This window comes from Coloeus monedula (assembly GCF_965178545.1).
Source record: "Coloeus monedula genome assembly, chromosome: 9".
NCBI classification, from domain to species: Eukaryota; Metazoa; Chordata; class Aves; order Passeriformes; family Corvidae; genus Coloeus; species Coloeus monedula.
Window position 1 is genome coordinate 4,071,382 of NC_138789.1, and position 13,996 is coordinate 4,085,377.

The following is a 13,996-nucleotide window of genomic DNA, read 5'->3' on the forward strand; positions in this document are numbered from 1 at the left end:
TAATATGAGGAATACATTCCTATTATCACTGACTTCATGCAGTCATAGTTGCCATAGGGATGTCAGGACCATTCAGTAGAGACAAGGTTATTTCTGATCTTGCAAGCAAAGGAGCAGCTGGTTGGAGCAGGACCTGGGCCTCCATCATTTAATCAATTACACACTAAGTCCATTTTTTGGTAAGTGGTCAAGTGAAAAAAAAAAACCAACCCAACCCAAAACCAAAACCATGTCCAGCAGGATGTGTGCTTGTGGATATACTGAACCCAACTCCAGACTGGCAGTGTCCTCCTGACACTTTCTCTGCTGCCTTTAACAAATACAGAATGACCACTTTTACCTCTAGATCTTCCCATTTAAGAGAAATAAGGAAATTAATCTGTCAGCTCTTCTAAGATGCTGAGATGCACTCAGGACACTTTAGCAGAAGAATAAAAAAGGGAATGGAGGAAGAGGAAGCACCTGGCAGTCGCAAGTTTGGCTCTGCCAGTCCTACAGGAAGAGTTCCAAGGGAGCAGGCTGGAAAACACAAGAAATTCTTGGGAGCACAATCTGAATCACAGAATTTAGGTTGGGAAAGATCTCCAAGATCATTGAATCCAACCATCTACCCAACATTGCCAAGGCCAAAACACATCCCCAGGTGCTGCAAACAGGGGCCACCACTGTTGAATCCCTGCAGGGATGGGGACTCCACCAGTGCCTGACCACCCAAGGTCACCTGTCCCTTTCCCTACCATAGCAAGGTCTTGGTCTGCTGTGACTTACTTTACACATGAAGCAGCACCACAAGATGTGTGAATCTAATTAGACTGCCACAAGTCAATAAATACCCCTGGTCAAGGGTATTTGCCCAGTGCCCAACACAAAGATCGTTCACTCCTCTCCCTTCACACAGGGACCTTCTCTGGAAAGAGGAGGCCCAGCTGCAGAAAAGGGCACTAATTCAGTGAGAGAGGGTCAGAATTAGAAGATAATCTAAATTTTTAATGATGGGAAAGCAGGAAACAAGATCCTCACACATCTCAGAGGATGGATGTTAATGCTCAGAGAAAGCCAGGAATGAAGAGTACATGAACATGAAAGCTGTTGTGAAGATTTTCAATTTTTAAAATTGTTTAGCTCTCAAGTTTGAAATAATGACTGTTTAGACCCTGCTTTAGAGGAAGCTTGTTGTCTAACTCAAGCCTGCTTTTTCCAAATGATGGTAACAAAGTGTAGATATGAAAAAAGTAAAAGCAAATATCCCTACTGATTTATGGTTACAAATACACATTTGAAAAGAACATCAACCAGCTAAGGAGAAAAAAAAAAGCCTGAAAAAAACCCCCACCAGAATTAAATGTTATAATTCCAAAACTATTTTCTTAACTCGTTTTTGTGGGCAATTTTTTGCATGTCCAGAGCCTTGGGAGGCATTCTTGGTCAAACCCATCCCAAAAGAGATAGTGGATGCTCTTCCAGCTTCACAAGTGTTGATTCCTCTCAGCCCTGCCCCACAGGCACCTGCTGGTTTTTGATGGAAAGGAGCAGTAAGATTTGATCAAAAGTCCTCACATGGTAAATATTTCTAGACCTCTAATTAATCCCACAACAAACTCAAGTTCCTTCCCTTTTCCATAAAACACCAGCCATCAACCTCTCCAAGCACCTGTCTCCAGTCACTGCCAGAGTTACAGCTCTGACACAAGAGATTTTTGACAAATTATGGGGATTATACACGTTGCAAACATCTGTTCAGCTTGGGAAAAAAATATGCACAATCTCTGCCCTGGGCTTCTGCCATCCATAATGACTTTGCTAAATACAGCAATAAACTCCAACCAAGGCTCTGAAGGACATGTTGACTTTAGCAAACATGAACGTGGAGTTCAGAAAGAAACACACACTTAAACATCAACTGAAAACTCTGCCCAGACTCCCAGAGGACCATGGTGAGCTGTCCAATCCATCTGACAAATTGGGCCAGGCACTGAGGTTAAACATGGATTGAGGTTCGTGCCCTTAAATAATCTGCATCTGAAAATGTTGGCTGCTCCCTCTCACTTCAAATAGGCATTTTCTCAGTATCCAGCCTCTCTTCCCTCCTCTTCCACCCTGCTTGATACAGCCAAGTTTGTTTAAAAAGAAGATAAATCAATAACAGGTTTCCTGGCAGAATAATTTTAAAAAAGGATTAATTCATCACAAGAGTAACAATGAAGGAGCTGCTCCAACAAATATGCAACATGCCCCAAAATTTGAATCCCAAATTTCAAAAGATATTCACCACTTCATATACAAAATTAAGCTTTTCCAAATAAAATTTTTTTGGTTAATGCTAATTGAAATTTGACGTGGCAACTACTGGCAATGTTAACACTGGCAACTATTATTTTTCCTCTAAAAATAAACCAAGTCCTGTTTTAAAATATCTGCATTCTACCTTTCCAGACAAAACCCTGGTACTCTGATAGAAGTGAATCATAGAATCACAGAATCATGGAATGGCTTGGGTGGGAAGGGACCTTAAAGCCACCCCCTGCTATGGGCAGGGACACATTCCACTAGCCCAGGTTGTTCCAAGCCCTGTCCAACCTGGCCTTGGATACTTCCAGGGATCCCGGGGCATCCCCACCCTCCCAAGGAACAATTTCTCCCCAGTATCTAACCTAAAGCTACTGTCTGGCAGTTTGAAGCCATTCCCTCTTGTCCTGTCACTGATTACTGTGAAGGCATTGAGCTAATTTCCTGTTTCAGAATGATATCCAGAAATAAATGTGCAATCCTGAAAAGATGAATAATTCCTGGTGCATAATTATAGGCCAAATTTTGAAAGACTAAAATAAAGAGGAAAAGAAAGGGATATTTATTTAATCCTATGATCTTGCAGCCCAACACAACGCTGAAGCCAGGGGTAGTCACATAAGGAATTTCCTAATTGGCAAAGCCTTAAGGATAAATGAAACATTGGATTCATCTATTTAAAATGTTTCCACCTCACAAATAAAGAACAGCATAACTCTGCTAAAGCGGATAGAGGGAATAATCCAATCCCATAACCCTCTCATCAGTCCCAGTGACATGCAGCAGAGCTGGCAGCTCCCTGCGTCAGCCCAGCCTGCTTTATGCTTTATTCCCATCATATGACCTCTTCTCTAGCAAATCAAGTCCTGGCCTGGTGTTTTGAAATGATGTTTTTTCCCAGCCACGGTGACCCGATCACTCCATGATACACCATGCTTTTGCCTTGAGGTGACCCCAGGATGTTTCCATTTTGCCACACAATCAGCCTGTCTTTGTACCTTGGGGTGACAAAGCACACAAAGAAGGTTGGCTCTTAAGCCAGTCTTTAGCTGCTTTCCTGTAAGGGATCTGATTGCCCGTGATGCAAGGGCAGCTCCAGGTGCTCCACATTTGCCACTCCCTGGCACAGGGCCTGGCAGCAGATCATGGAAGGTGCTGTACAGCCTTGGGCAAAGGGCTGCAACTCCAGCCTCAGCACTGATCTTGATTGTGCTAATGCCTCCTGCGAGCCTCAGCACATCCATGACCAAGGATTCTTGGCAACCTGTCCCTGCTGCAGGCACAGGAGGACACCGGCCCTCCCAAGGGTACACGCAGAGCGAAGGACTCGCTCCATTCCACTGCCCAGGCAGGGGGAATGATGCCTTCTCCAATTCCATGTTATTTTACCCTATTCCCCCAAATTTCAAGAACCTGAACATTTAAATCCATGGCTGCTCCTTCTCTTGTCCTGCTTGCTTCAGAAGCTGCCCATGCACCAGGTACATCTGTGACCATTAATTACCATTTGGGAGAGGGAACAAGAGCAATCAGGGAGGGAATTCTGCAAATGAGAACCAGGGAAAATGGGCAGAGAAGCAAGATTCAAATTAGCCCTTGGGAGAGAGAAGTGCTGCTCAAGTTCAAACACTCTTCCCAAGAGGCAAAAGCCAGGGGAAGGAACACTCAGAGCACGTCCCGGCTGAGCGCCCACCCACATGGAGCTCCACAGAGACATGCAACCACATCTCACTGCCAAACACCCTTCAGTTTTCACTCTTCCCCCCAAGGGTCCCCAAAATGTCACACTTCCCACTTCACCAGCAATGTCCCACCAACCACTGAGGATTGGCAGCCTGCTGCTGATCCGCTTACCTAAACCCAGACACAAACAGCATTTTCAGCAGGATTTGCACAGATGGAAAGCAGCAAATTTGTGCCTATAACAAGTTTATATTTTGAGAAAAATATTACTCATGTTTGCTTACTGGACTAGCAGCAAAAACTCTTATATTGGAAAGCAAGTTTTATTTATTGTCTTTGTCCTTTGCAGAATGCATCTTGCCTTTTACAGTTTGTTTAGGGATATTTTTATTTAATTTCCTTCTCTTCTGTAACTGTAACTCACAACTACAAGGCACTATTTTTGTATTTACAGCTGCAATCTGTTACAAGGATTAAACAAGGCTTCATTACAGTACACAGCTACGGTGCTTTCTTCCTGAGCTACCTCAGAAGTTCAATATGAGCAAGAGAAAATAGTGAAGTTGTCATTTTGGGTAAACAGAGACATCTCTGTGAAGGCCAAAGGCATAACATTATGCTCCATCCCTGGAAGTGTCCAAGGCCAGGATGGATGGGGCTTGGAGCACCCTGGGCTAGTGGAATGTGTCCCTGCCCATGGCAGGGGGTGGCACTGGATGGGCTTTAAGGTCACTTCCAACCCAAGCTGTTCCATGATTCTGTGCTTTGTTACTAAGCAGAAAACCTTCTTCCATATTGGATAAAAAGGAACCACTTCATTAAATGGTTATTTCTACCCTGTAGTAAGGCTGGCCTGTCCAGTTTAATGACACCAGAGGAATGAGCAGCAATAACAGGAATTCTGCTTCTGATCTACAACAGATCCAAAGCTCATAGAAATTAAATGGCAGCATCAGGCTTATACTTTGCATTTGGGGTTTTTTCTTGGTGAAGAAGTTTTTTTTGGACACAAAAATCTTCTCCATGAAGAAATTGTCATCTTTTCTTTCTTCACTCAGAAAATCTGACAGAAAGACAGGAAAGTAAAGAACTTAAAGAATGATCAGTCTCTTAAAATACATATGTAAAGCCACCACACACATGACAAAATAGGGCCTAGTGCACTGATGACCCATGGACCTGATAAGGAGAAGTTGTTCCCCCATTTGAATTTTCAGGAGCCACTTTCAGTCATCAAAACCAATGACAAAAGCTAATGAAAATACAAAAGATCTTCTAAATTAGCAGTTCCCCCCCTCCCCAGAGATGGCTGCTCATCTGGAATGTCAGAGTGGTACAAAGGGGAAGCTTGGGATCGGTACCAACGGCAGCTGATGGGCTGGAAGGTCTTCCTTGGTGCTTCCTTGGAACCAGGAGACATAACTAACTCCAGTGATGACATTAATCTTCACATCACCATCACTGCACATCTTCCTGCTGTGTGACACAACACCCTCTCAGGGGACTCTGTGCTCCTACCCTGAGCCAGTTACGTATTGGGATTGAGAGACTGCATGAGTTACATGATTAAAAAAAAAGAAAATAATCAGCTGTAAAGCAGTAAGGAATCTGTAAGAGTAGGTTGGGATGGCCATTCTCCATCCCTGCTGAATCCAACCATGCCCATGCAGTGAATCGCTGCCTCTGAGTCCTGGGCCTAGCAATGCTCTCAGGCCAACTCAGGTTGAAGTTGATGACCTTAGTCAGGTGACCTTAAAGGAATTTCTAAAAGACAACACTATCAGTCAACAAATTATGACCCACTTGCACCCACATGAGCCTCTCCAAGGGGCTGCTGCTCTTGCAAGAGCTGCCATGTGATGCAGAAGAGGGTTCCTTCCAGCCATCCCCATGCTGGACACACCACGTCCCAGCACACCTGTAGAGGCAAGCAGGTGGCACCTTCTCATCTGAGACACTCATGATGGGCCATCCTGACCTACTCTGTGACACCTTCTGTGGTGCTGACTCAGCCTTAACATGGACATTTCCTCACAGAGGCACTTGCATAACAACAACCTCACAGCTGGCAGCACCCACACTTCCCCATTTATTGGGAAGCTCATTTTTAACTTTGGAAAATGCTGCTTGCCTGGCACATAAAAGAACACCTCCTCACCACCCAAAAAAAACCCCCAACCAGCCATCCAACAGCTCCACCTCAACCCTGGATGAGGATGTGGGAGAGTTCCCTACCGAGGTGACTGCCTGGCTTTGCCCACACACAACACACAAGAGCTTCCGCTGCGTTTTCCTCGAGGAGAGCCAGCTCAGCCTGGAACACCCTCCCACGGACCACCCTGTCCATGTGCCTTGTCCTCAGCTGCCTGGTTGGGAAACAGCTGGCTCGGCCAGGCCCATTTTCCCAGGGCAGAGATAAGAATGACAAGGATTTACAGCCCTGCTGAGCTGAAAGGAGAACAGTTTGCATGCCTGGCTCCCAGCTCACAGCCCAACTCAGTCACAGGGACAAGATTAAGCTTTAGGAGTTCCCACTCCCAGTCCATAGTCAGCCTCCCAGCCTGTGCATGGTCAGGGTTGTTGCCTCGTGCCACACTGCAGAAGAATGGTGAAATACAGCCTTTATGCTGTTATGATTCATCTAATCTTCACAGATTTATGGGGCACAATAGATCCGTAACATAAATTTTACAGAGACCTTTCATTTGTTAAGCAATCCGTTCCCACCTATGGGAAGAGAGATGTTTCACCAGAAGCACAGTCAAGTTTTCTGGTTTGAGCCTGCAACTGAGTGCTTGAGCTTCATACCCTGTGCTTTTAGTGTTTTTCAGGGCTCAAAGCTCTGAAACTGCAAAGCACACAGAGAATCAAACCCTCTTGCTCCTCCCAGAACAAAGAAAACCTGCAGCAGAAGCAGACAGAAGAGCTTATTGTAGATGCACATATAAGCCAAGGGAACAACTTAAGACTTTGACCCAGCATATATATCTGCTCATCCCTGACATGGCAAAGATTCTTAGTTTTGACTAGTGAGATGGGATTACCTTCAGATTTCTATTTCAGAATTGTGGGAATAGCAATTAATCTGGTAATCAGGATCTATGCAGCAATGACAACCTATCTATGGAGCAACCTACAGAATTTATACTAATAAAGCTTAACTCATTACCTGCTTTTCTTCCAAACTTACTTGCAATGTTTCCCACAAGTTTTGATTAATTGCCACAGGTACATGCATGGAACAACTTATTTGCACATTTGCTAATCAGCTTTAGTCTCAATACACACAGGAATCAGGTACCTTGTATCCTGCTCAGCTGTTATTCCACATTATCTCTTGATACTGCTATAGAAAAATGAAGGCACATTCCCTCCTGTGCATACACCACTATTTATCACTCCAGTCTAACACCCCAGCAGCCTTTAAATAAGGCAGTTATGGCGTGAGATCATCTTTGCTACTGTGAAGGCAAACAAAGCTTACCTTAGCACCTGAACAGCTGAAACTAGTCTAGACTTAATGGGAACACTCCAATCACCTGCTTTAAGACTTCTGGCTGCTCTGTAGTGCTCTGGCACCACCCAGTTAGGATCATCTCCTTGGTGGGAACACTCAAAATAAGTGTGGTTCTACTTCAGAAACACCACTGTAAGAGACAAAAAGGGTGTTAGGGAATCACAGTGCCCTGAGAGTGTCACCTGGCTCCTTGGGTTGCCTGGTTTATAGAAAGGGTGGAACAAGAAAGTGATTTTAATTTATAACCACCATCGGTTTGCTGTTTTGCAACAAACATGGCCCAGTCAGCTCCAGGATGTTCAGAGGTCTCTTGCCCAACAGGTTCAAATATTTGGCTCCATTTTCTGTATGTGAAATGAGCAGTCTGGGCAACCCTTAAAAATAAATACTTACAGCACTTGGAAAATTAATAGGTTCTGAATTCCAAGAGGGAAAAGAAGGAAAGAATGAAAGAAAGAAAAGAAAGAAAATACTCAGTACACATTGGCATTACAGGAAGTTTTACACCCACCATTTCCCATGACCACATCCCTGATATTCTCCAGTGACTGGGAAGGAACACCATAATGAAGGAATGCTCACCTGAGAATCTGGCCAGACACCTTTTTAAGAAGACTGACATATATCCCAATTGCTTTCTGTGGGTCAATGACTAGCTCCATAATTACCATGTGTATTTTGATCTTCACTGATACTCACCAGCTGCAGGAAATTACACACTGTGCTGTACCTGCTGTAAGCTTATCCCATTGCTATCCTGTTATTAACTGTTCTCCCTTTGGGACTTGCAGCATCTCCTACTCCAGCCACTGAAATGGAAGAAAATGCCAACACCAGCTTGGAAGACAACTTTGAAGGACAGGCAACACACACAGGCGAGGAAACTAACTGGGTTTTTTTTCCTAAAAATAAGTGAAAATGTTCATGTTCACTGGGGAAGCCCAGAATTCCAGTAGTTCCAGTGGATTGGCCAAACCTCTTGCACAAAAACACAGGTTCCAAAGGCAATGAGAAGGTATTTGCAAGTGGCAGCCCCCATGGAGGACAGGTAATACCCAATGTTGTGCTGCTCCTCCTCAAACCTGAAGCAAAGGCCAAATGCAGGGGACACTTGACAAAGCCACCTTTTGGTTTATTGCCTCACTCCTGTGGTTTATTTCTTCACTTTGTTCTCCAGGGGAGTAGAGAAGACAACAAAAGAGCAACAAAACCCACGCTAGAATTAGGTGATAGCGTTTCACTAGAAAGGCAAAATGATTTTTCCCTTCTTACAGAAGGAACACTCAGAGCTAAAAATGCCCCTTATGGCAAACACAGAATTTAGAAGCTTTAAAAGAGGCCTCACTCAAAACCATCACTCTTTTTAATCCAGTGCTCAATCACCAGGATTTTTATGAGTACTGACATTGTGTTCAGCTCTACAGCCAGGGATCATCTCCTCCACCCCATTGACAGGTAACAGGATGCCAATCATTCCCTCCCTGTGCTCCAAAGGCTTCTTTTCCTTGGAGCTATAATAAATGCCGCCCTTGTAATAACTCCGGGGTTCCTTCCCAACCAGCCTTGCTGCTGTTGGCCAAGATTGTGAGGTATACACAGGTTGGATGTGTCTCTGAGCAACAGAGCTAGTGGAAGGTGTGGAACGAGATGAGCTTTAAGGTCCCTTCCACCCCAAACCATTCTATGGGAAAAAAAAAAAAAAAAAAAAAAAGTATATACATGCACTATATCTCACTTTCATCACATCTTCTGTGTGAAAATGAGAGCTGCCTACCCGGTCTTCTCTAAATTTTCCATAGGAAACTTCACCTCTGAAAACACTGAAGTATTCTTTGTTTGTGCTTTAAAACCTAAGATGCAGATTAAAATTTTTCATTTTGAAAAACAGCACTGGAATTTCGAAATTAATTTTTTTCCCAGTTTCAAAATTTAAGCAGTTTAATCAAGCAGCTCCAAAGACCAAGATCTGCATTACAATCAGAATTATCATTTGCCTTACGGGTTACTCTTCCAGTGCAACATGTATTGTTTGGGTTTTTTAAAAATAATCTCAAATGTCCTGCACTCTTAGTTTTACTCTGAGTCCTTATACACATTTAATATTTAAATTTTATTAAATATTTAAATTAATATGTAAAGATCCTGTTTATAAAGAAATCAAATATTTGTCTACCAAACATCACCTTTGGCCAACATGGCAGTTTTAACAGGTTTCAACATCCTCATCCATGTTAACTGCTCATGTAGTTCACCACAATCCTTCCAAAGGATCCTGATGGGAACCAGATCACCAAAGTGATCCAGGCTACAAAAACCCTCTTTCTTTCTTTTTGGGACACATTGATCCCAAAGCTTTGGTTCTCAGCACTCCTGGAGAGTGCTTTGGAAGGAGGAGGGACACATAAACTGAGGGACAGAAGGAAAAACCAGCAAAGAACAGAAACTTCTCAAGAAACCTCTTGTTGCAGCCACTTTCTCACCCAGCTTCATCTCTCTTAGGGCCCAAAGGTGTGATCAATGACTGGAGGAAGTTCAAATTAGAGAGTGAAGATGGAGACTCCTTACCCCCGAGCAAGAAAGAAATGCTTAGACAAATGTCTTCACCACACAGATCTTTCAGCAGAGATGATAAAGATACCAGAGAGAGATTCTGCCGTAAGGTAAGAAAAGCAAAAGGAATTAATTTTGGCTCTATATAAAACATGCCTGTTATAAGGTAGAAAATCTTGAATTGCCACTCAATTTCTGTGTAACTTAGCAGAACTCTCACAGTGCAGACAGAACACATGTGCAAAACAACGGAGCTGGGGAAGGGGCTGGAGCACCAGGAGCAGCTGAGGGAGCTGGGAAAGGGGCTCAGCCTGGAGCAAAGGAGGCTCAGGGGGGACCTTCTGGCTCTGCACAACTCCCTGACAGGAGGGGGCAGCCAGGGCTTGGGCTCTGCTCGCAGGGAACAGGGACAGGATGAGAGGAAATGGCCTTGAGTTGTTCCAGGGCAGGCTTAGATTGGATATCAGGAAAATTTCTTCCCCATAAGGATGGCCAAACGTTGGAATAGGCTGCCCAGGGCATTGATGGAGTCACCATCCCTGAAAGCACCCAAAAAATAGGGATGTGGTGCTTAGCGACATGGGTTAGAGGTGGATTTGGCAGTGCTGAGTTAATAGTTGGACTTGACGATCTTGAAGGACTTTTCCAACCTTAATGGATCTGTGATTCTCTCTATCCAGTCCTCTCTCAAGCAAAGGGTAACTTCAGTAAAATGAGCAGTGTATTTCACATCTATCCTGTACAGCACAGCTTGATCTTTCTTCCTCCCTTCCCTGCCACAATGCTCCATCCTTGGTTAAGGCAATGGAAAATTTTTAATGTGTTTAAGAACCTATCAGTCAGGATAGTGCTCTGAGCCTGAACATCAGTCATGACCATTTACTAATTCTGAAACAGGGGAGAACCAAACCCCCAATAACACAGGACTTAAACCTGCCCCACTACTGGCAAAATTTCCACGGGCTCTGAGAGATCCATAAATTTTTGCCAAATGTGGCCACTGCTGTCAGTACCAGCATGTTGACAGGCAAGCATTGAGACAGGATCTGCACCTGTCTCTCGACGGGACCTCCCAAAGTCACTGTAGGGAGTGATGGTGCTTCTGGCTCAATTTTCAGGGTTCTGTAGACAACAGGTGGGTCTGTCCCCATTCCAGCTCCCAGGGGTTCCCAGTGACTAACAGCACTCTCTGGCTATTCCCAGATGAGCATGCAGGAGTACGAGTTGATTCACGCCACGCAGGAGGACGAAAGCTGCCTACAGCAGTACCGCAAGCGCTGCATGCAGGACATGCACCAGCGGCTCAGCTTCGGGCCCAAGTTTGGCTTCGTGTGCGAGCTGCAGAACGGGGAACAGTTCCTGGAGGCCGTGGAGAAGGAGCACAAAACCACCACGGTCATCGTGCACATTTACGAGGACGGCGTCAAGGGCTGCGAGGCCCTCAACAGCAGCCTGACCTGCCTGGCGGCCGAGTACCCCACCGTCAAGTTCTGCAAGATCAAGGCCTCCAGCACGGGCGCCGGGGATCGCTTCTCCAGCGAGGTGCTCCCCTCCCTACTGGTCTACAAGGCCGGGGAGCTGCTGAGCAATTTCATTAGTGTCTCTGAACAGTTCAATGAGGAGTTTTTTGCTGTGGATGTGGAGGCTTTCCTAAATGAGTATGGGCTGCTACCTGAGAGGGAGCTTCGAGTGCTGGGGAATGGCACAGATGAGCCAGATGTTGAATAATTAGAGCCATAGTCCTCACTGCCTCCCTCTCCTCTTCAGTCAGCTGTAAATCAATGTCAGTAACACGCATCCCACTTAGAGAAGGTGGTCTTTGCTGATATATTTGTAACATACAAAGACATAAAAATTGTTTAACTGTTAGTATGTGGATTCTACTTAAAACACATACAACTGGCAGTCCTGTACATATCTCTATGCCAGCCACAATAATAGGAAGAACAGCAGTGATATTTAAGAAATACAGGAAAAACAAATTTGAGGGCCCATGCCTGTCTCCACAAAGCACCAGTCCTTCATCTCAGTGGGGACAGGACTGGTCCATCTCTCTGTGCACACAAAAAGCCATCTCCATGCTCTGAAGTTACAGCAAGTCCTGACCCCTGATTCACTTCTACTGATTTTGGCAGGAACAAGCAGTTTAAAGGACAGACAAACAGCCCAAAGTCCTTGCATTTCTAAATGGCTCAAGTGTCTACATCATTATTTTATTCCACATTTAATATTCAATACTGATGCAAAGAGAGAAGTTAGCTCAGTGCTCATGTACGTTTTTCACCCAAACAGCTGACACAGACACAGCTTCAGCTGATTTCAGTTCATGGGAGCTCCCTATGCTGAGCAGCAGTATTTAAAAAGTCTGTCAGTTTCTGGAAAAGTATGTTGTGCTTATGTAATAACTCTGAATAAAGCTTATCAGCTCTCAAAAGCTGCTATTGGAAGTGCGAAATATATTGGTAGTACATAACCTTAGCCTTAAATTCGTGAAATACTAGTAAGCACTCATTAGACATTTACTAAACTCAAAGTTTCAGGTTTTGTTAAAGGGAAGCTGCTGAGAACTACAATTTAACAATCTATCTGAGAGGAAGACATGGGATAAACTCACTATAAACATTCCTCTCTCTCTCCACTTGATACAACACAACAAAACATTAGAAACCCTTCAGTGACTTCTGCACACTGCCAAAGCTAAAGGCTGTTTGACTCTGAGAATGGAAGTATCTGTATCTTCCTAAAGATCTTAACAGCACAGTTTGGCTGATAACATTTGAGATGATCAAAATGTTAAAGACTATTTCTCTTTTGTTTGTTCTTTTTTAGAAACTGTCAAAGTACTACTGAATTTCTACTTTTAACATTGTTTTGCCATGGATGACTATTCTAACAGAGCTCTAGAAACCTCACCTCATGTACACCTTATTAATCATCTCTCGTACAATCTTCTCTAACCGGTAAAACAATTCATGACTTTATTACACCAAGAATTCAAATAGCATGTTCCCAAAATGTCATTATTTCCATGCTGTAAACTGCTGAGTGAGAGACTGTGACAAGCCTTTCTGATGGAACTCCAGGTGAAAGGAATAAAGCTTTTCCCTTGGAGCAGTCCTCTCTCCCCTTCCTGAAGCGTAAAGTTGACCCCTCAGGTAAAGTCACTTTCATGCTAACATTTCATTTGTCTCTTCAGAATATTTGCAGATACACCAAACAGCATGAAAATCCAATGATCTTATAGGAGTTTAGGTAGAAAATACTGAATTATCTTTTGTCCATCGTAAAAGTAACCAGTTACCTGAGTAGCAGGACAATACTTCCCTTGCATTTTGTTAATGATGTGTTTTAAAGAAGAGACACGAAAAATTTCTATCCTCTACACACCAAGAAAATCTCCATTTAAGTTGTGAGAACTTAACTTCCTCGAGAACTTTCCCTCTTCATCCAACTTGGTTTAAAAGCTATCAGGCTGTACATCAGCAGCCTCATCACATAAGCTTCATTTCCTTGAGAATAAGGCTGAAAGCACAAAATCCCAACAGTAGCACCACAGAAGCAGCACCCATAGCTACTGTAAGAAATAAGTTGACACTCCAATTTAAGAGACAGATTAAGCATGCTTAAGAAGGATTTTCTTCAACCTGTGATTTAAGAACCAAAAAGCAAACACACATGTGGCACCAAGCCTCAACAGAAGCTCATGACTAATGAAGTTGCAAATAAAACTGATCACAGCAGTTATCAGTTTCTGCAGGAAAAAACCCCAACACCTTAAAAACAAAAAGCAAGACTTGACTCAAACATTTACTACTGTACGAAGGTTTTTGAGTAGCAAACGCTAAATGCTTCAATAAGCACATGGGAACAGCCTTCCTGCTACTCTGCCCTCTGGTTACTCTTCCTTTTGACTCCAAGTCACAGAGACCCCGAGTGTCCCTAAATATTCTGATGGAGCAC

At 43.8% G+C, this 13,996-nt stretch overlaps 1 protein-coding gene across 1 annotated transcript; it reads left to right on the top strand.

Annotated features, from left to right (window-relative positions):
* Nucleotides 1-8,300: 8,300 nt before the first annotated feature.
* Nucleotides 8,301-11,764, top strand: PDC (phosducin; the record flags this gene model as incomplete). Its single annotated transcript, XM_082287191.1, has 3 exons — nt 8,301-8,361; nt 9,986-10,146; nt 11,240-11,764. 3 exons carry the CDS (start codon nt 8,301-8,303, stop codon nt 11,762-11,764), a joined length of 747 nt encoding a protein of 248 aa, XP_082143317.1.
* Nucleotides 11,765-13,996: the final 2,232 nt, after the last annotated feature.